General features: G+C 41.8%; 1 protein-coding gene across 50 annotated transcripts in view; it reads left to right on the forward strand.

The window, feature by feature from the left end:
* The window catches only part of RIMS2 (regulating synaptic membrane exocytosis 2), a 657,506-nt gene that overhangs the window by 295,181 nt on the left and 338,436 nt on the right, over window positions 1-23,889 (forward strand). For all 50 annotated transcript variants that reach the window (XM_073590110.1, XM_073590159.1, XM_073590111.1 and 47 more), the window contains one exon: window positions 2,172-3,079. In XM_073590110.1, coding sequence (XP_073446211.1) covers window positions 2,172-3,079 — 908 coding nt within the window. The remainder of the gene's footprint in view (window positions 1-2,171; window positions 3,080-23,889) is intronic.

Raw genomic sequence — 23,889 nt, forward strand, 5'->3', positions numbered from 1 at the left:
GAAAGATTTGTCTTCCTGTTCTGTGTGCTAAAGCTAAGTGTTTGGAGTACCTATCTTTAACATTGGGTACGCAGGCCATGCGAATGTATGTGGATGCCTCCGCATGCATCGTTTTGACGCTGAGCCAACCGCTACAAAATGCAACATGTTGCATTCGGCGCAGTGTCAAAACGACGCATGCGCAGGCATCAGCATACATTCGCATGGCCTGCATACCCAGTGTAAAAGATAGGTATGCAGGACGCATGCCGACATAAGCGGAGCTGAATGGAAGAGGTGCGGCAGTGGGCAGGGCTTAACAGAGAAACTCCGCAGCTCGGCCCTACGCAAGTATGAAACCAGCCTAATTTGTTTGTTTTATTATTATTTTTTTTTTGTCTGGTGGTATTAGCTGAAGTTTATTGTGCCAATGTAATCAAATTGGCTCATGCAGTTCATCAATTTTTCGCATTTTCACCGCACTTACAATTTTTTTTTTCCATTTTACAGTACACTATATGATAAAATCAATGGTGTCATTCAAAAGTACAACTCATCCTGCAAAAATAAACAAGCCCTCATATGGCCATATTGGCAGAAAAATAAAAAAGTTATGGCTCTGGGAAGAAGGGGACCAAAAAAGGAAAAATAGCCAGCCCAGTGGTGAAGGTGTTACATTTCTTAATCCGTTTTCCTTAGCCTTTCTCCTATCTCTCTCCTATAGCTCACTCCAATGTATCTATCTATCTATCTATCTATCTATATCTCTCTTATCTATCTCCCATCTCTTTCCTATCTTTCTCTCTCATACATAGGTCTTCCTTCTCACTCTATCTTATCTTTCTCTTATCTCTCCTATCTCTATCTCTTCTTTCTCTCATCTCTTCTGTCTCTTATCTATATCTCATCTCTCTCCTATCTCTCTTCTATCTCTCTCCTATCTCTCTCTTATCTCTCTCTCATCTCTTTCCTGTCTTTGTCTCATATGTCTTCCTTCTCGCTCCTCTGTCTCTCATCTTTCTCTTATCTCTCCGACCTCTTATTTCACTCATCTTTCCTATATCTCCTATCTCTTATCTCTCTTTCATCTCTTCCTTCTATCTCTTTCTCATTTTTATCTGTCTCTTATCTCTCTTCTATATCTCTTATCTCTCTATCTCTCATCTCTCTTTTATCTCTCATATCTATCTCCCATCTCTATCCTCTTTTCTCCGGGCAATCAGTGGCTTTTCTGTAATGTGATTCATGGCAATGTATTTGAAATATGCGGAACAACTTTTTGGGGAAAATTTTGTAAACTTGACAAATTCAAATTTCAAAAGATCTGCTCATCTCTACTCCTGAAGATTTATGAAGAATGACAATCCAAAGAATACCATTCTTGTAATATTGTAAGATATTATTACTCCAAGAAAGTGATAGAGGAGTCAGTATATGTCTTAGAAGCTATGTTCCATTTCACTACCAACTTGACAAATGATAAAAATTCTACCAGGAGTCATTATTGCACTCCCGTCTAATCCCGGCTCGGTGATAGATTACGGCATGCTACAACACATTTCAGTCAATAAGGTACAGTCAAGCATGTCCTCACTATTCATGGTATGGATATCTGCAGCAAAGATTGCTTTTTCTAAAACTTACATAGGAATCCAATGCAATGGGAGCACAGAAGCCACGTTTTGGTTGCCTTCTTATGTGATCGTACTCAAAATTTTGACTTCGGTCTTTCCGCCAGTTTTGACCAAAGCAAAATAACATGACCCCCATGGTCAGAAACAAATCAAAAGCAATGATACAGCGATTGTTATAGAATTTTGTAAATTTGGAAATATTTGTAAGGTATCTTGTGACCGTTTTTACCCATAGCCAACAAATGTTGCATTGACATGTCGACCTAGACTGTACCATAAATTCGCAGGAATATGACCATGCCTAAAATCTGTATCCTGGCTCCATCATTTGGCATAGCCTAACAATATGTTATCTCTTCTAGTGGTAGGAATACCCATCTCACCTTGGTGGTCCATTTTTAGAATATTCTTCTGATCTGATGTCACACTTTGTGGTGATATTAACTGCACATATTGTATTTTAGGAATACGCATAAAAATCTGTAAGGTTTTGGTATTGTCATAAAAGGCTATATTCTGCGTAACTTATTAATAGTTTTATTTTCATTTACATTACAGGAAAAGAAGCCCGTCCATATCCAGAGATCAGAATCGACAATTCGACGAAGATATAGGGGAACATTCACAGTATGTTACAACAGATAGCGCAATGCCTAGATCACCTTCGGATTATTCTGAGAGGCGATCGCAACGTGGGCCTCAGCACTATGAAGAACTTGAACATGGTGATTACAGGAGAAGTCGGCGGCATTCCAATGAGTATTCAGTAGATGAGGAAGACATTCAGGACAGGGATGAATATGAGAGACAAAGGCGAGAGGAGGAGTATCAGGCCAGGTACAGAAGTGACCCTAATTTGGCTAGGTATCCCGTTAAACCCCAACCTTATGAGGAGCAAATGCGTATCCATGCAGAGGTGTCCCGAGCTCGTCATGAAAGAAGACATAGTGATGTATCTTTAGCTCATACAGAGTTAGAGGAATCTCGTATGTCTATGTTGAGGCTGGAACGGCCGTCTAGACAAAGGTCCGCATCTGAGCGCAGAGCGGCCATGGAGAGCCAACGCTCTTATTCTATAGAAAGAACTAGAGATGTGCAAGGACCAGGTCCTGGTCGACAAAGGAACTCAAATCATAGTCCCCCAACACCTAGAAGAAGCCCCATTCCAAACGATAGGCCAGATTTAAGACGCACAGATTCTTTGCGAAAGCAACACCACTTGGATCCAAGTTCTGCTGTAAGGAAAACCAAAAGGGAAAAAATGGAAACCATGCTAAGGAACGATTCTCTCAGTTCAGACCAGTCTGAATCAGTCCGGCCGCCACCTCCTAAGCCTCATAAAACAAAAAAGGGAGGTAAAACGCGCCAGATATCATTGAGTAGTTCAGAGGAAGAGTTGGCATCTACGCCTGAATACACGAGTTGTGACGATGTGGAGATTGAAAGTGAAAGTGTTAGCGAAAAAGGTAAGGCTCATCTACAGGATCTCCATTGATTGTGTATCATTCACAATATTTTTTTTTTTCTGGTCAATTCTGCTGTAGCCATCAAACGTGTGAACAAATTCATGTAATTGACTTTATTTCTGCATTGTTAAAGCCACAATATTCCCAATGTACCTCTGAGCATTGTAAAGGTTATGTTGTATAAATGGTTTTATATTGGCCCATTTTGTATGTCTCATGGTCAGATTGCTAAAGTCAGTGTTACTAGAACGAGTGTAATAATGAGTCCTAAATTTTTAGGTTGTTTTCTGATTATATCTGTACAAATTTTTTTTTTTTATTGGTTCAAAAATATTCAAAATAATTAAAGGAGTCTAACTGGCTTGGAAGGTTTACACACGGTGAGCGCCAACCTGCAGTTACATACCATCAATACATGTTGAGAGAGCCTTAAGTTGGAGTCTAATAGTCTACAGTATTTTGTTCATCTCTGCTGTATGTAAAGAAGGCCCTTTGTATTATTGATGTAGTAACTCATTGGTAACGTAGCATAGTTAAAAGCAAGCCTTCATACCGGTGTGTCTATCCTTACCTTTCTGCAAATTTCTTTAAAGGGGTTTCTCCAAAAAAGTAATGAAATGTCCTTGTCTTTTAACTCAACAGCCTGTCCTAGTCATGAGTCATGATTGGTTGCAGACTGAAGGAACACAGGTCCTGACACCTGTGTCTCGACTGACAGAGGAGCTGTGTCTTAAGCACACATACTGGAGCTGATGGGAAAGTGTGTGACAGGAGAAGAAATACATCTTCTCAGATGACTGCACACTGAGTCTGGAGAAAAACCCCCCCATTGTGCTCAGTTAGTGAAAAGAAGATTTATTTCTTCTATCACAGCCATGTGCTTACTATACAGCTCCTTTGTCACACAGGACTCGTGAGGTGTGCTTTTTGAGACACCAGCCCATCTTGACATGTGACTAGGACGGGTTGCCGTTTGAATTAAGTGAAGGGGCCAATTTATTAAAATTCTAGAACACCTTTTTAAGGTTTCCAATTTTTCATGACACAAATTCAATGTTTTATAGGAACACGCTTCGAACAAAACGTTCGACAGGCTGCAATCCACATCACAACTACTGCAAGGTTACACATAGACATATATAGCATAAACAAATCCCAACAGATTATTAAAAAAAATTTTTTTTCCAAACCTACAGTAGTTACTGTATATTGTGTCTCACATCTTGTGATAGCTCAATCCAGGAGCAAATGTATGGAAACACACATCTACATGCAATAATACAAGAATAAGACGAAGTATTCTCCAACTTCACATGTTCAATGTGTATTCTAACTAATATCAATTTTTTTGGGTCCTTTAGCACATGCCTGGAATGATTTGGATGCGGAGTTCATTTATAGGGAACCTCACAGCTGATACATGCTGCCCGATCCATGAAGACCAAGCCTAGTGACAGACTAGATGGACAAGTGGACCTTTGGTGGCCTTTCCCCTCCTGCTCTCCTGAGGATAACAAGTCTTTCCCTATACATGCACACAGGGAGAGACCTGTCACTCAAGGGGAGTGGGCAGATGGCTTTTAAAGTATGTTTGGCCTGGAACGCCCAGTGTTTCAGACTAAAACATACATTGCTGAAATCATACAGCCAGTGCCTAATACATACCGTCGTCCATGGATCGGGCATCATGTGTTGGCTTTCAGCTTCCCTTTAATTTATTTTTCCATTTTTCGGAATAGGATATTTGACCAGCTATTATTGTATTATTAACCCAGCTATAACCTTCATGTTGATTTATGTATTTGGGCACTGAGAATTAATTTTGTGCATAGATATACTGTACAGCGTTGCTATAAGATAATGATGGACGGATCTGAGTATCTAAGTTCACTTGGAAACTGCATAATTTAGGATAAAATGACATGAAGCCTTATTGTATGTAAGATTGGCACATCAACAATTGGCCCAGCTACAACCGGCATAGTGACTGACAATTGATGACAGCAAATCCACCGGAGTGATTAGTTCTAGATTGATACAATTCATTATTAAAACATTTATGGTCATTAAACACATTGAAAGATGGAAGACGAGAAGCTCAAGCAAGCTAAACGGAAATCATTTCAGACTTTGTGACTTCACTAATGTAGAAAGCGAAATCTGACTTATTAAAACAAATGTGATATTTTATAGCCATTGTATAGTAGTTTTCTAGAGGGGGACAAGACCCCCAGCAATTGCTTAAATCAGCGGACAGAAGCACATATCTAACCTTCGGATGGCTTGCAGAGGTGTATATAGACCTATAAACGTCTTCATTTAAGGAGTTATGTCTAACGTTAAAAGTTCTCGCCTGTCCACAAGATTGGTGATAACTCACGGATCAGAAGGGGGCCGACTGCTAGGTTTTCTACCAATCCTAAGAGAATTAGGCCGGCCAAACACATTACATTTCTGTAGACTGAAAGATCATTTGGCCAATGGCCATCTCAGCCGACTCTCCCGTACACACGAGCGCTCGTTCGGCCAAGCGTTCCTGTGTTCCTCTATGAGAAAGTCACCGGCTGACACGTTGGCTGGTGGCTTATCTAATGGAGAACAGTATGATCGGCAGTCCAAAATCAGACATGTCTGATCGATATCAGTCGGCCGGCGCCCCCATACACATTAGACCGTCACCCAAACCCATGAATATCGGCGGGTTCGACTGACATAAGTTTAATGTGTATGGCCAGCTTTAGAGTGGATAAAAGAATAAATGGAGTGGTGGCCCATTTCAAAGTCCTGTTCTCGGGATTGGTGGGTGCCCTAATGGTCAGACCAACATCGATCCACAAGTGATCACTTACCTTCAGATACATGACAACTTTTAATGTTGGAGATAACCTTTGAAGCTATTAATGGGGTCTTAAGACTCAGGACTCTACTGACTGGTGGCTATAAAATATCAGAAGCTTTTAAAAGTTTGACTTTTAAGCATATTTCCATGTTATGCACAATGCACCTTTTTTCCTTTTTTTATGTGTTTCATCCTGAAGCTGAATGATATCTTGTGTAACCTAAATTTTCTTATGTGATATATCGTACGAGACAAAAAGAAAAAATTGGATTGTTGTGACATACAATGCCCAAAGCGAGGGCTGGATCCATTTATTGTGTTGTCACTTTCCAGGATATCCCGTAATTCATTGATTCCCCTTACAATTGTTAGTGATTGTTCAAGAAGAAGGAGATCAAATGGCTTATAGTGATCATTTGAAAGGAGTTGTCCAGTCCGAGAAAAGTCTCCAGTTACTGTATGTGACTGTAGACGACCTGATTATAACAGAGTGTCATGTGCACCCTGTGCCTGTATTCCCTGTGCGGATGGACAGTCAGATGTCTGCATGTATGTGATTTGTATATTTTGAGTGACATGCCAACTAAACTCTCCTTTGTTAGAACATTAAGCAACAGAAGAAAGTCTAATCGGCATGTGACGGCAAGTATGCAAATAGCTTAAATGTGGTCAAGTGACTGCCCACATTCACAGGGAATGCAGGGGAATCATGACAGTGTATATATCGCACTTTTTTAATAGACGGGACAACACCTTTAAAGTGGGATTCCCTTACTAGACATTTGTATCTTATACAGAATAAATCCCACCTGTAAAAATGTTTTTTTGTTTATTTTCTGCAGGTGCCTGCACCAATATACACATCATCATTCTGCTCTGAATATTGTGTTTTTGCTCAGGTGTTTTTTTTAAGGATTTTCTCCACTTTTTTATGTGTTTTTGGTGCAGTAGTCTTTTTCAGTGCAGAAACACTGAGATTTTACGCTCAAAAATGCAAATCTTATATGTCTGTTTTTCAGGTTCTCCGTAGGTAAAAAAAAAGTGCATCAAAAGCACACAGTTCACCAGCATCTTTTTTTTAATCAGTCTGAGCCCAAATTTATGACTTTTTCAAAGGTAAAAAAGAAAGTGGGTAAAAGTAGTAGGGACTAGGTGACTTGCATTTATATAACTTTGTGGGACATGAACAAGCAACCATTTATCAAGAGGCCCGCGCCTTTCAATGAAGGTGTCTCCAGCCTACTCTGTATTGGACCAATGTGCTTTTTTTTTTCCCTTGTTATAAAAAAATAAATAAAAGGGGGTAATTGTAGGTTTCCCCAATGCATGGATGGCTTTCTACCTTTCAGATACACCCTAGGGTGTAGTAGCTTGGTGTTATGCTTGGGTAAGCCCAAATACTTCAGGTACAAAAATTAGATCACAGATTTAGACAGGGAGCAAGGTGAGTACATTTCCTATAAAGCAGTTAAACAGAACCCCGGGCAACGCAAAATGCGTGGGATAGTGGATTTTTAGTGTGGCTAGTAGGGATATGTCCTTGGATTTGATGATTTTTTTTTTATTTATATGGTTATTTAATTTAATTGTGTCTACATTTACATTTGTGATTTTGTGTAATGGGGTATAAGAAAATCCATGATAAAACGCTGATTAATTCCAAATTGGGCGGATAATAGTGATGGGTGATAAGGTGTTATCCGCCATGCTCGGGTGCTAACCGAGTGTCTTCGGCGTGCTGGAAAAATATGTTCGAGTCCCCGCGGCTGCATGTCTCGCGGCTGTCCGACACATGAAGGGATTGACTAACAAACAGGCAATCCCCGCATGGGTTGCGGCTGTCGTAGCGCTGCGAGTCATGCAGCCGCGAGGACTCGAACATGATATTCGAGCACGCCGAAGACACTGTTAGCACCGAGCATGGAGGATAACACCTTATCCCAGCACGTTCGCTCATTCCTGGTGGATAAATCCATTGTATGTGGAAGATCCATTCACTTATTCTTATTCTGGAATAAGCTATATCTCCAGTTGTCATTAACCTACAGACGCTGCTGAGCCTGGTCCTAGGACAGCCTGAAATGAATTACATCGTCCATAATGTGGATTTTGTGCTGATTCACTTGGTGCTTTGAGCTCTTCAGATAATCTTTTCCTTCCACAATGAACACGGCGGCTAAAGTGCCATACCCCATTAAGCAAATGTAATATTTGTCTGCTAATTTGTAATGCGAGATGTACATTTAAATCAGGTTATTGACCAGTGATCCCATAATGTCCTCTACTTGTTCCATGCAGTTACCGTGAGCTCACAGCGATGGACGCTTCTACGACTTGAAATTACATTGCATTGAAAAGAATCGTGCTTTTTTTTTAAAGATACGAGTTTATGTCAGGGCCATAACTATTAGGGGGTGCAGATGGGGCATTTGAAGCAGGACAAATACCCCTCTGCTGCATAAGTAAAAAAACAGGATGATGCAGGTTGGCCCTGTCACAGATTTTCGATCAGGACTTTGCATCTTTTCTCTACTTTTCTGGCATATGAAGAATGAAAATCAAAATGGGGTTCCATTTTTTTTTTTTTTTTAGCTTGGGGGCGGACATATCTCGTGTAAGGGGCAATCAGGATTCTGAACAATTTTTGCTAGCACTGCTGCTATTGTGGAGTTTCTTACACAGGTCACTACTATGCTCACATTCGGGGCTCTCAGTAGATCACTCCATAAATTTTTATACATTTTTTTACATTTCTACCTTTTTTTGTAGCTTGTGATAGCTGAGATTCATACTTCCTGTGGTACGGAAGGCAGAAACTCTAGCAGTGAACCCCACGCTGCACTGTTGTATGTGAGAGAATTTTCTCTGCCTAAAAATCTCAATCCCTCTTTTTTTTGTGTGTGGAATAATGCATTGGTTTCTATAGAAAGATGTATCACTATGTGGTTTTTATTAAAAAAAAAAAGTAAACTGAGAAGTAAAAGTCAGAGATTTTTCCATTAGGTTAAACTGAAAATAACGATGCAAAAAATACAATAATTAGATTTTTATAATATGTGGTTTTAAATCAATTTCACAAACTAAGTAAACCACAAACCAGCCTAAAAAATACAGCATTTCAAGAAAAAAACAGACAAAAAAAAAGAGATTTCATATGGTAAACTTTAAAAATGGAAAGTTTATGTTCTTGTACATACACGGAAGGGGGGCAGACTGAAAGCTTCTACCCCTGCGTTAAGTGAATGGTACCTTGGACGCGGTAATTGGGTACAGGGTGCACGTTTTTAATGAAAGGATCATTAAAATTTTGGTATGGTAACGAGGGAGATAAATAAGGGAAAGCCTTGGATTTCTGGTCATGACATGCTCCTCCAGTTTTTCCGTCCTCCACAAGAATTGTGTCATCGGTGCAAGGAGGGAGAAGATGGAATGAGGACAGGCGAGATTGTAAAATTTGCATCCCACGCAGGTTCCAGCTTCAGGAGAAACATTTTATTAACATAAAGTTCCATTCATTATGCCTCAAAATGCCACAGTAATTACTCAGACTGTTATCCTGAGGGACTGATGCTTTAGGTTAAAAACTGCAATATGGGTAATATCTACATAAAATTCTAAAAATACCACTTATAGAAACCATAAAAAAAAAAAATTACAGCTGCGTGCCAAAAATTTTGCCGCTGTGTAAGGGATTCATTTTAACAAAATAGCAAAAAAAAAAAAGAGTGACAGTTAGGTTGGATACCCTCGGGTTGGATTTGCTGCAGAAAATAAAAATTCATGTTATTTCTTTGAAGTGGATCCTGATAGAATTACAGTATCTCCAAACTAGGCACTCTCAAATCAAAAGGCTGCAAAATGAAAAAAAAAAAAAAAAAAAAAGCTTCTGGAAAAAACTCTTCCAAAACTGTTCAAAACTGTATCAAGAAAAGAAAAACTCGCCAAAAAAAAAAAATCCGTTTTGTGCTGTGTTTTTCAGTATCCCAAAGTTCATCTTTGGTTCCACCATTAAAGCATATGTGGAACTCTAAAAGCAAAGCAAATTATTTAGTGGAAAAAGATTTTATGTCTGAAAAAAAAAAAATAGTGACTAGTCTGAACAAAAAAGTTCATATGAGTTCATGAAAAAGACCATTACAAACATAAAAACAGAAGTGGGGAGGTGAATTGGTCAGGAATATGTAAGAAATTGGCAGACCATTGAGTTTGTCAGACAAGGTTTGTTTTCACACTTTGGTCGGCCCTTGAGTTGGTCAGGTATTGTTCATTTTCACACCTTGGTTGGCCATTGTTTATTTTACCCATTGTTTATTTTACCCACATCAATAATTTAATTATACTCTACTAATCCTAACTGTCATTCTCAGATGAGGACACCAAGACACTATGATTTAAACTTGGCAAAATCACAAAAAAGAAATGGGTTTCACATCCTGCTGTATCTGCTTTTTTCCACTATAAACACAGGACGATCTGATACCTTTTTTTGCTGTTTTTGCCCTTATGCATTGTTTTTTATGGTTGAAAAAATGCTGCAAAAAACCCGTAAGAACTGACATGCTGCATTTTTCAAAAATGCAACAGTTTTCCAGTTCCGTCAGGGTAAAAAAAAAAATGTGTGTGCATGAGATGTATGAAATCTCATAGCTTTTGCTGGTTCTGTAAAATGCAGTTTAAAATTTACATTAAAAACACAACGTGTGAACATATAGCCTTAGAGTGATGGTTCACGACTGCTTCCAAAGCAGAAATAACTCCACCATTGTCCATAGGCCATCACGTTTTGCACCTGCCAATCCCAGGTGCAGTACATGGATATGAGTGGCAACATAGTGTACAATCTTCATGGAATTGTACACTGTTGGTCTATATGAAAACAGCACCACACGTGTCTGCAGGTTGGATGTGGTATTGCAGCTCAGACTCATTCACTTCAGATGTAGTTCTTGAATTTTCATGAAAAAAAAACTATTTTTTTTCTTAATACTGGTGCTTGTGTTAGTAAAATAGGTTAAGGCTGCGTGCCCACGTAGCGATTTTTAAGCGTTTTGCCGCGATTTTGCGGCGCGAAAACGCTGCGAAAACGTTTAAAAATTGTGTACAGAACGCCCCCCATGCATTCCTATGGCATTCCGCACATGCTGTGCTAATGCTGCGCTTTTTTCCGCGGCGGAATCGCATCGCGGAAAAAAATCGCAGCATGCTCATTCAATTGCAAAGAATTGCCGTGATTCCGCACCCATAGGAATGCATGAGAATCGCTTACTTCCCGCATGTGGCTATGCCCTCCATGCGGGAAGTTAAGTGTCTCATGTGCGGTTGGTACCCACGTTGTGTGGAGGAGAGGAGACTGTCCTCCAGGCCCTGGGTACCATACCCCTGTAAAAAAAACAATAAAAAATAAAAAATCGGGGTATATTTACCTTCCGGCGTCCCGCGCTGCATTCCCGGCCTCAGCGTTCCCAGTAATGCCTTGCGGCAAGGCCCTGTGATGACATAGTCTCGCGAGATCGCTATAGTAACGCGAGACTACGTCATCACAGGTCTCGCAAGGCATCGCTGGGAACGCTGAGGCCCGGGAATGCAGCGCGGGACGCCGGAAGGTAAATATACCCCGATTTTTTTTATTTTTTTTTAGCATTTTAACATTCTATCTTTTACTATTGACGCCGCATAGGCGGCCTCAATAGTAAAAATCTGGTCACACTTGTCAAACACTATGTTTGACGAGTGTGACCAACCTGTCAATTACTTTCCAAGCGATGCTTCAAATCGCTTGGAAAGTGCTTGAATATCGCATGCGAAAATCGCGATAAAATCGCGGTGAAATTGCACGGAAAAAAACGCGCGATTTCTGGGAAGGAGTCCGGTTTTTAGTGTCCGGATTAAAACGCTACGTGGGCACATAGCAAATTAATTTGCAAAGACCGCTTCATAAGGGACCTGTCACTAGGTTTTCCCAATATAAAGAATAGTCATCATCTTTAAGGCCATTTTTTCAGCATTGTTGTATGCTTCATGTATTATGGTAGATCAGCTCACCCGGCTGTACATGGAGATAGACAAGCGAACACTATCCCTCTAAGGCTTCTTTTACACTTCCCCATTTTTTTGCGGCCTGTTTTTTACGGGCTGTTTTTGCGGGGCCGTATTGCCGGGATTTTTGCGGTCTCCCGTAAAAACGGGCCGCAGAAAACCTCGGATTTCCCTGTTTTAACAATTTGCTGGGAAAAAATACGGCGAGCCGCAAACACGGTGTACCGCAAAAATAAGCTAACGTTGTTTTTGCAGTACCATTGAAATGTATTGTGTCCGTGAGCCGTGAAAAATATCAAGCAAGTTCAATATTTTTTCACGGCCATATATATGGCCCTCACGGCCATATGGCACAAGGCACTCCGATGAATTTTTGCAGGCCGTTTTTGCGCCCACAGAAATCTATTGGGGCCCACAAAAAGACGGCAAGTGTAAAAGAACGCTAAGAACTTCCTTTGGTTTATTATGGGCAGCATAAACCAAGGTGTAGTAAAACAAACACAGCACTTTGTGCAAAACAGTAAAACAAAAAGCACAGTCCTTCTGAGAGCGGGGTTCCTCACGCTCACCGTTGGCAGAACACTCCCGTTTCAGGTTGGTTCCAGTACAAGAACTTCTCTGGAGTGTTCCTCTTCAGACACTGAACATCTACTGCCACTGGAGGCCAGCTACTTAAGCCCTAAACCACACCCTGGGGTGGAGATAAGGTGGACAACCTCCCACCCGCTCTATGGATGTCCACATAAAACCCATCCCATTATACAAATTAGCTGTTAACCCCTCACAGCAGTTAGTGTGCTGGAGGAAAATTCCTGGGTTTTATATCACTGACGCCATAAGTTTTCTATGGGATCAAGGTCTGGAGACTGGCTAGGCCAGGGGTCCCCAACCACCGGTCCCAGGACCGGGCCGTTGGGCTTCTTCTGCCGGTCCGTGGAGCTGCCGCAGACCAGCATTAAACACTGACGGTGAGCTCTGCGGTGGCTCAGAGCACACTGCAGGTGCCTGCCCTGGTTGTTCATTATCACCGGGGTGAGTCGAACATACGCACGCAGTGCTTATCACATGTGAACACTGCAACGCATGTGAGGCCGCAGGTGGGAACACGCTGACACTATTATGTGTCAGCGCTGTCTGTGGGCAGGGAGCAAGCCCTCTGCTTTCCCTCCCGTGGCCATAGTAACACTGCAGCCGTGGCCCGACTGAAGCAGCAGGGAATGAAGAGAGGTATTTTTTTTGTATATATGTATATATATGTGTGTGTGTGTGTGTATGTATGTATGTGTATGTTTATGTACGTGTGTGTATGTTTGTATCTGTGTATGTGTGTATCTGTCTGTGTGTGTGTATATCTGTGTGTGTATCTGTGCATATGTGTGTATGTATGTGTGTGTATCTATGTATGTGTGTGTATGTGTGTGTATCTATGTATGTGTGTGTATCCGTATGTGTGTGTGTGTGTGTGTGTATGTATGTGTGTGTATCTATGTATGTGTGTGTATCCGTGTGTGTGTGTATGTTTGTATCTGTGTATGTGTGTGTGTATCTGTGCATGTATGTGTTTATGTATGTGTGTGTATGTACGTGTGTGTGTTTGTGTTTCTGTGTATGTGTGTGTAATTTGTGTTTGTGTGTATCTGTGTATGTGTGTGTATCTGTGTATGTGTGTGTATCTATGTATGTGTGTGTATCCGTGTGTGTGTGTATGTGTGTGTATGTTTGTATCTGTGTATGTGTGTATCTGTCTGTGTGTGTATATCTGTGTGTGTATCTGTGCATATGTGTGTATGTATGTGTGTGTATCTATGTATGTGTGTGTATGTGTGTGTATCTATGTATGTGTGTGTATCCGTATGTGTGTGTGTATGTATGTGTGTGTATCTATGTATGTGTGTGTATCCGTGTGTGTGTATGTTTGTATCTGTGTATGTGTGTGTGTATCTGTGCATGTGTGTGTGTATGTACGTGTGTGTATGTGTGTGTGTTTGTGTTTCTGTGTATGTGTGTGTAATTTGTGTTTGTGTGTATCTGTGTATGTGTGTGTATCTATGTATGTGTGTGTATCCGTGTGTGTGTGTATGTGTGTGTATGTTTGTATCTGTGTATGTGTGTGTGTATCTGCATGTATGTGTTTATGTATGTGTATGTGTGTGTATGTATGTGTGTGTATCTGTGTATGTGTGTGTGTTTGTGTTTCTGTGTATGTGTGTGTAATTTGTGTTTGTGTGTATGTGTATGTATCCGTGTTTGTGTGTGTATGTATGTGTATCTGTGCGCTGCGTGTGTGTATCTGTGTGTATGTATATATATCAGTACTTTGTGGGGCCATCATGCTACATATGGTGGATTACAGGTGTGGGGCCATCAAACTATATAAACGTCATAATTACATGACTACGCACTAAACTACAACTCGGTCAATAAACCCGCCCCATCAGACCAAACCCCCTCTTGCCCCACCTCCACCCTGCTGGGCCATGGAAGAATGGTCTTGCTGGAAGCCGGTCCCTGGTGCAAAAAAGGTTGGGGACCACTGGGCTAGGCCACTCCATGACCATAATGGAGTCAGGAGTGGACCAAAATTCTTCCTGACGTGCGCAAACCTCATCATCAACTTCAAAAACCGTCTGACTGCTGTGCTTGCCAACAAGGGTTTTGCCACCAAGTATTAAGACTCGTTTGCCAAAGGGATCAAATACTTATTTCTCACTGCAAAATGCAAATAAATGTATATAATATGTAATATATATAATATATTAATATACTAATATTTAATATATTTATATTTATATATACATTTATATGTGATTTTCTGGAATTTATTTTTGATATTCTATCTCTCAATGACTGACCCTTTAAAATTATAGACTGTCCATGTCTTTGTCAGTGGGCAAACTTACAAAATCAGCAAGGGATCAAATACTTATTTCCCCCACTGTATATACACATACTAAAATGCAGTAAAAGACGGCTTACAGGTACTGGCCTTACTTTTTATTGGGAAAAATCTGGTGACCGGTTTCCTTTAAAGTAAGGCCCTATGTCATGTTTGGCCTTCAGTGCCATTTCCCTCTCAGTGAGTGATTGGAAGGTAATGTTGGTGTAATGTCCCAGACCTCTGGGTTGACCAAAACTTCAACTTGCGTTCACGGAAAGGTAGAAAACGAAGTGACCATTGATACTTTACTCTTCTGAAGAATGCAATCACAGTGTCAGTCACACACAACGTCCCACTGGCCGAGGTCCCAAGCTGCCATGTTTTAGCTAATGAAGGCATTCATGAGAACGAGAACTCTGTGTTGGCCAAATAATCCACTTCCCGCTGTTCTCAAAGAGCACTCTGATCGACTGACTCACCAGGACTGATCCGGAATAGTGGAATAAATGTTTGATAATTTGTCTACATGACACTTCCTTCAGAGTTAATATCTTGCAGGAGGCAGAAAATGTCACAACCTCCTCATTTTGTTTTCATTTTTTTTATCTCACTTCACTGAGCCTTATATTTTAGATTTCAAATATTCGTAATGCTTTTTTTTTTTGCGTTACCTTTTGTTTCATTGACATTGTAAATTTAAGAAAGTGGCGGGATTCTATTTATTTGTAGAAAACTGAGGCTCGTCATTCTCCAGGTCACTAAGAGCGTTTGCACATCATAGTGGGCCGTGCTATCTCCAGGGTTATTAATGGCTAATTTATGTGCAAAATTGGCACCAACATGGCCGTCATGGAAATAATAGTTTTCGGCCCTTTGTGACATTGTGGATCTGAGTTGTAATGCAGCACCAACATCTCTAGAAATCTTTTTAGTCCCATGTAACAAGCTGGCTTGTTATATTCCATTCTGTACTAGGGACCTCACGCCGCCCAATGTGCCACCGTTTGACGCCCCTGTGCATCACCTAATAATAGCGATGTAGTGCTGTACAGAGGCAGCATATGGTGGGACGGTATGTGTTGCTCTACAAAGACCATGCATACAGCAAAATATACTTTCCCGTTACTTGCTCAAAAGTTCTCCCACAACTATAGTTAAAATTTACAGCTTTGAAAATGTTTGTTAGCCATTTTGTTTACTTAAAGGGAATCGGTCACCCCATTTTTCGAGTATCAGCTGCAGGCACCACCATCAGGGGCTTATCTACAGCATTCTGTAATGCTGTAGATAAGCCCCTGATGTAACCTGAAAGAGAAGAAAAATGAGTTATATTATACTCACCCTGGGGTAGTCTGGGTCCGGTCTTGGTCCGAAGGGTGTTGCGGTCCGGCGCCTCCCATCTTCTACAGGTGACGTCCTCTTCTTTGCTGCCTGTCGTGGCTCCTGCACACTGCGCAGGAGCCACGACAGGCAGCAAAGAAGAGGACGTCACCGTTAGAAGATGGGAGGCGCCGGACCGCAACACCCTTCGGACCAAGACCGGACTGTTCTCCCTGTGAGTATAATAGAACTCATTTTTCTTCTCTTTCAGGTTAAGGTACTGTCACACTTAGCGATGTACCAGCGATCCCGACCAGCGATATGATGCGGTCAGGATCGCTGGTGCATCACTAAGTGGTCGCTAGTGAGCTGCCACACAGGCAGATCTCACTAGCGACATCGCTGGGGACGGGGGTCGCTACTTACCTGTCACACCAGGCGATCCTGCGTCCTCCCGCCCGGCTCCATGCGTCGCTCGTCGTCACAGCAGGAAGCGCCGCAGGAAGCTGACGACGAGAAACAGTCCTGAACGTTCTCGCGCGATCAGCGATAGCCAGCGGGGGAGCGGGTCGTAGGTAAGTATCACACACAGTGATATTGCTAGCAATATCGCTGTAACGTCACAAGTTATAGCGATATTGCTAGCGATATCGCTTAGTGTGACATGCCCTTTACATCGGGGGCTTATCTACAGCATTACAGAATGCTGTAGATAAGCCCCTGATAGCGGTGGCCGCAGCTGATACTCAAAAAATGGGGTGACAGATTCCCTTTAATTGCTTAAATTAATGGGCAAAAGAGCTGTGATTGGCTTTAATTGGCCCTCCACAAGGAGGTGGAGAACATCAGTGGGCAGTCTTATAGAAAGTCTATATGCATGTAAAAGCTCACACACCACATCCGCTTCTCTTCGAGCACTGACCTTTCTGAACCTTTATTTCAGTGATTGGTTATGGGGTCGACACCCAGGCTTTCATAGTCAAACTTTTGACAAGTCAATGAAACAATCAAAAATTTTACAAAGTTGAAAAAAGACACAGGTCCATCAAGTTCAACCTTTTTGACCAATTATACATTATCTATTAATACATTATTTATAGCCCAGGACGTGATTTGTTGTGATGAGAACATCTCCAGAACTGTTATAAATGCTGTTATGGTGTGTGCCATTACTACCTCTTGTGGTCGATCATTCCACAGTCTGACTGCTCTAACTGTAAAGAACCCTTTCCTATTTAGCTTCCAGAATCGCCTTTCCTCCATACGTAATGAATGCCCTCTAGTCCTTTGGAAGCAATAAGTCATGTGCCAGTCCTTTGTATTGTACTGTAAATGACATCCCCACTGAGACAAATTTTTTCTAAGCTAAACAAGTCCAACTTTTATCACCTCTCATTACGAGGACTCATTCAGATGTCACGTTTTGTCATGTTTTTCACAAATAGCACTTGTGCCTATGATAGTCTGTGGGGTAGATAACATGTCTGATTTTTTACTTGGACTGAGTGGTGCTCACAAAAGCACTTGTCCGAGTGTTGGATCAAACTCACCAATGCAAATCTATGGGGCCATGAAAAAATCAAGCATCACTTACATGCCGTCCATGTGCTGTTTACTTTTACATACATTTTTTGTTCCATCTGGAGTTTTTGAGGCATGCCTGGATTATATGTAAAATACGAATCCATATTTATTTATAATCTCAAATGAGAATTAGAGCTGGTTATAGCTGAAGGGATCCAGTGCTCAGCTGATGATAGAAGTCAATTCAGTAATCAACCCGGGTTTCTGCACCATATATCTCATGCAAACAAATATGATTTTAGACTGACAATGACCCTTTAAAACAGAGAAACCCATACATCACTTTGCATGGCTTTCTCATGAGCATTGATCAAACCTGATTTTTTTCCCATTTATTTCAGTAATTGATTAAGGTCACTGTACCCATTATCTTATGGTCAAAGTTTTCACAGTCCACACCACTAATCAAAACAATTTTAAATGACAGTGACCCTTTAGTACTCTAGAGCCAAATTCACACGTCCATAATTTCAGGTGCTGTTTGTAAGAAAACGGACAGCACTCAGACAATTTTTATTTAATGGTAAAGTGTAGATGAGCGATATTATTTTTCCACTGACCCAATCTGCATGTAAAAAAAATCACAGCATGCACTCGTTTTTTCCATGTGTTGAATGAGACTCGCCCATTAAGTATTCGGTGCACAAAAAAAAAAATCGGATCCACGCAGAGCTGATTATTACTGACTAGATGGAGGCCCGATGCTATCACGTCGGGAGGGCGGTAATGTCACGATGGGGGCAGGCTTTGCAGCGTTGAGAATCTCTCCCCCCCCATGTGCTCACCCACCTATCCACTCTCTCTTTCCCCATGTGCTGACTTCTCCCATCTGTGCTCTCTTCTTTGACCTGTCTGCCCCATGTGCTATCCCCCTTGTCTGCTGTCTCTCTCCTTCCTGTGCTGTGTTTTCCCCTCATGTGCTGTCCCGTTTGAGCTGTCTCCCCCCTGTGCTCTGTCTCTCTCTCTCACCCCTGTGTCTGACCGTGTACAGAACATACCACAGCTCCTGGGCAGGGGAGGAAGCAAAAGACAATACTGACATTACAGCAGGAGATTGCAGAGGATACATTTTGTGAGGTAAAATATTGTTTAAAAACAGTCAGTGAAATATTTTACCTCACAAAATGAATCCTCTGTGATCCCCTGTTGTAATGTCAGTATTGTGTTTTGCTTCCTCCCCTGCCCAGAGATGTGGTATCCTCCGTACACAGTCAGACACAGACAATTTTTAAAATGAACTTTCATTCGTGGGAAAACCCCTTTAAGGTGACCGGCTTCCTCTTCCTGTAGACACGTCGGGCATCTGCTGCCAGGATCAGCCGAATGATTCACTGCGCCTGCGCGGAATTCGCACAGGCGCAGTGCGACGGTGTTCCGCTGGTGGTACCGTGCAAGAGGCTGTGTGTGCATTGCGTACGGCATATAGAGTGTGTGTGTGGCGCGACGGTGGTACAGCGCAATAGGTTGATACCAGCAACACCTGGGTGTCCCAATATGGCGGTCGGTGAACTTCCTCCACTTGGAATTCTGGGATTTGGTGACATCTGGACAGAACAGGAAATGAAAACATTACAAGGCAATTATATAAATAGATACATAGCAATTCTTTATCATAAAAAAATGTATTTAGCCTTGTACATTTTTTTATTTTGTGGTAAATGAGTGACTAATAAAACAGCCAGGCTCCTGGTTACTTGTACTTAGTTCCTAAAGTGTACAGGATTCCGTCACTTCTTGTTTAGTATTCCGTATACTGGATCCAGGGTAAGGTTGTGGCGTTTAGTGGAGGGTATTCTCCTCTTCGGAGAGCATCTAGCCCACCCTGGCAGGGTTTCCGCTGAGACAAATAACTGCGATCAATAGAAACTTTCAATTGTACTTCAGAAAATTATTTTGATGCATTATTCAACACTTCTGATGGTTTTTACACTGCAGGGGTGAAGCCCAATGCCTTTCATGCTCTGACTAATTGATTCTATATGCAGTAGAGAGTTGTGTGTACTGCGTCATATAGGGATGTGTCCCGATAATTTATAGCTGCTCCGATGTGGATCGTGCTCTTTGTCATTCTGTTTGGAAGCAAAACCATTATAATTTTAACGCAAAGTACAGAAAAAGGAAAAGTGATATTGAACATCTATCCTGGGAAGCCTAATCCCACCACCCCGCACCCTCACTATTGTTTTTAAAGGGGAAATCATAGCATATTTTCTGCACATATTAGGTGGGCTCTCCTATGAAAGGGACTCGTGTGATCTTTTATTTGGGCAAACATATGTTAAAATTACGGTCCGTCTTTTCGTCCATGGGGCAATATTGATTTAAACTTTTGGCCAATTGGGTAGACAGAAAAGAGAAACTGAGCCCTTTCCCCAGATGAAGAAAAAAGAGAAGACAGGCCGAGAATAGGAGAAGAGTGTTTATTCCCAATTATCGGCCCTTGACTGTGATCACCGAACAAAATGACCAAAGCTCTTTTACGCCGGGTGGTTAGATTGTTATATCGGCATAAAATGATCCTCATCGGTCAAGAGTCAGCCCTTGTAAATAGGAGTTACGCTGCTGATGCTGTATGGGGGCAGAGCGATCGTGTTACAATGTGTAATCAGGCCAGTAAACCAGTGCCGATTGTCGTGAGCTCGTTAAAAGGCCAAAATCACACTGTCTAAATGCACCATTATGGCTCGGCCTTTGGGACAATCTTTTGGACAATTATACACCCTCTTCTTTTGAAATATTGCACTTTCTCTAGAGAAGGGTCTAACAGAAGCGAATGAGACAACCCTTCCAGGGTCCCATCCAAGCAACTGTTTTTATTGTTCATACGTCTTTGCATGTGACTGCTAGGATAGGTGCACACGAACATCGTTCAAACGCGGATTATTTTTTTCTGACTTCATCCTTTTTTTTTTACTGCAGCATTTACTAGTAATTTACAAGACCATTCACGTTCTCCTATTTTACAGAATTGTAAATTGTAATTGTGGCTCTGTATGGCATCTGATTGTTTGGGGGTTTTTTTAGCACCAAGAGACTTCAGTAGGTGAGTCTCTGCTAGTCACCGTTCACGGACAAGCTGAGAGGCAGGATAGTCAAAGGTTCCCGGTCAAGTACCAAGAGAGCACGTAATAAGCAAAAGGGAACAGATACCTGCCAAGTCAGGTCGCAGTCCAAAGTCAGAATACTAGGAGAATGGCCGAACAGAGGACAGGGGTTGAACAGGCGGATAGTCAGAACGAGGTCCAAAGTCAGGCAGCATTAGATCAACAAACAGAGCACAAACAATCAGCCAAACAGCTCCACCGAGCGAATGCTGCAATTGGCATAGATCTGAGCTGTGCTAAGTAGCATGGAATTAATTAGAAACCGGGAGCACCTTTAACAGGCCCAGCACCTCCTAGTCTCTGATTGGATGGCTGAGTTGTCAATGAACATACCGACATCTCAGCACAGCCCAGCACCAGATTGGATGACTGAGGTGTCATTCAACACACTGATCGCTCAGTACGCCACTGCACCCGATTGGATGACTAAGGTGTCATTCAACACACTGATCGCTCAGTACGCCCATGCACCCGATTGGATGACTGAGCTGTCATTCAACACACTGACAGTTCAGCACGCCCCTGCACCCAATAGTTGAATGACAGCTTGGTCATCCAAACGGACAGCTCAGCACACCCCTGCACCCGATTGGCTTGACTGAGTTCACTGTGCCCAAGACACACTGAGGAGAGGAATAAGTCAGCATAAGTCATTCATGGAAGTCAGCAGAGATTCACTAGCCCAAACCAACCCAGCACAAATAGTATGTAAATGAAAAGCTATTCCAAAAATGCATCATGATCTCAGATTTGAAAGATGTTTGCGCAGCCCTGCCTTATTGCTTTATGAACCTATAATATTCAATTATTTATTTATTTTTTTTACCTCTGTTCATAATTGTTCCTCTATTCTCCTCCATTTTTATTTGTTTGAGCCATGCTTGCATTAGTAATAGGAAGGAACTCTAAACTAATACTGTAAGTCAGTGATATTGACCTGTCTGTGATCCTTGCATGCAATGTTGGACTGGGGAGGCAAGGGCCCACCAGTCACCACCTCCAGGGCCCCACTATTCAGCTACATGCAAATGTGACAATATCCTCAATCACAAATTCATAGAACAATGATCTGGGTAGATTGGTAAATGAAGAAGATATCGCCTGTGCCTGTACATAGTGATTCATGTATATAGTGCCAAGTGCTGCTCATGTAAGAGGGTGGTGGCCCACCGGAGGATTCTCCTGTTCTCCTGTGGGACAGTCCATTTATTCATCCTTTTATGTTTCAAGAATAAGTATTAAATTATCAGAATCTACCACTCAGCAGAATTCATAATATTCTACAATTTAAGAAAAAAAAATTAGTTGAAATGTTGACTTTGCAAAATGGACAGAACGTATAGTATAAATGTGAAATCAGTCATTATATAGGTGCATTAATAAGCCCATATTAATGCCAGCAAATAACGATCATATTAAAAGAATGTGATCCCTGGAACGGCGCTCCTGTGATACATCAATATGAAGTAGGATTTCAGTGTATCTCTCCCGGAGCCCTTCTACCTCCTCCCACTCAGCCCAGCCGCCCACTCAGCTCCTGAGCGTGGGCATGGATGTGACTGCTGCAACTGCAGTACTGCAGAAAGCATGGGCTCTCACTGCAGAGGAGATAATAGATCAGTCTGGCTGAACCTAGATCATCAGCTCCTGCCCATTATCTCGCTGGCCTTATACCCGCTGCCACTATTAACTACCTAAGCTCCCGAGACTATGAGATGCAGACAAGTAACCCCGGCTTATAATTAACGCGGCTGCCGAGAAACCTAAAATGAGAAAAATTGGTTTCATGCTGCATCTTGATTTCTCCTTCATCTTTGCACATTGTAAAGGTTTTATAGGGTCAGTGTATTATAGATCGCTGGCCATTTATCTTACTCCTTTACATGGGGCCAACATATTCTGCAGCACTTTGCAGAGGTTGTCATCGCTTACATCGGTCCCTGTCCCCATTCTATCAGTAGGTTTTTGGTGCGTGGGAGGAAATTGTTGCAAACACAAGGAGAACATGTAAAGCTCTTGGTCGCATTTGAACTCCAGATCCCAGCAATGAAAGGAAACGGTGCCAACCGCTGTGCCACCGCGCTGCTGCCCCTTCCTATAATACATCCATATGGATCGTGTAAGATATGGTTATACATATCTACATCAGAAGGTAAAAGACGCTGCTGACGAGGTGTCTGTCGGTTGCTCGCTAGCTATCAGAAGATATGGTGCGTAGCCAGCAGAAATCGTTTATGCGTCCAATTCTAATTAATATCTGCGCGTCTTCTACAAGAACTAGAAATGTAATAGTGGATGCGACAGCAGTGCTTGCTTCCCATGTGAAAGTGAGAGGCTTTAGCCCCTTCTCAATCTAAGAGGTACCAGTATGTCCTACATGAAGTCTAGGTGTAAGAAGTGGACTTAGTAGCAGAGATAAGTGGACCCTTGGATGTTTGGGTTCTTCGGGTTCTACTTAACTTTAGTCCAATGTTCAGTTTGGGTACCAGAACTTTACCCGAACTCGAACATGAACTTCAATGGGGACCCGAACGCTTTCTCTCTCCATCCGAACACTAAAATGGACTTCCGGAAGAAGTCTGTGTTCGGAATTCGGCAGGAGATATTAGGTACGAACCCCAACTTTGCAGGTCAGGTTCGCTCATCTCTACTTAGGAGCTGAGCCTGTTCCATAGAGGACAGATGCTCATTGTGTTTTACAGCTGGCACCTGGCTGTAAGAGCAGCAATCAAAACTTGCTCTGATTGCTGCTGTCTAACTGTTTAGATGCCTCTGTCAATGTCTGACAGCGGCATATGTGCGCTTTCTAATTGCATGTGCATCAATGCCGGCACACATCGCTCCTTTCATCCACTGTGCTAAAATAACCAGGACCAGATGCATTGTTATGGTATCTGTGGGCTACCTGAAGGAATTATTGCTGCCATATTGGTGCTCTTATAAAGCCTGTGGCTTTGTTTCATAGGAGATAATTGATTTCCACATTACTACAATACTAATGTAATGCAACAATTAACCAATATATACAGTGGGTATGGAAAGTATTCAG

The sequence above is a fragment of the Dendrobates tinctorius genome, unplaced genomic scaffold, assembly GCF_039654945.1.
Source record: "Dendrobates tinctorius isolate UK_male_01 unplaced genomic scaffold, ASM3965494v1 ptg000116l, whole genome shotgun sequence".
In the NCBI taxonomy this organism is placed as follows: Eukaryota; Metazoa; Chordata; class Amphibia; order Anura; family Dendrobatidae; genus Dendrobates; species Dendrobates tinctorius.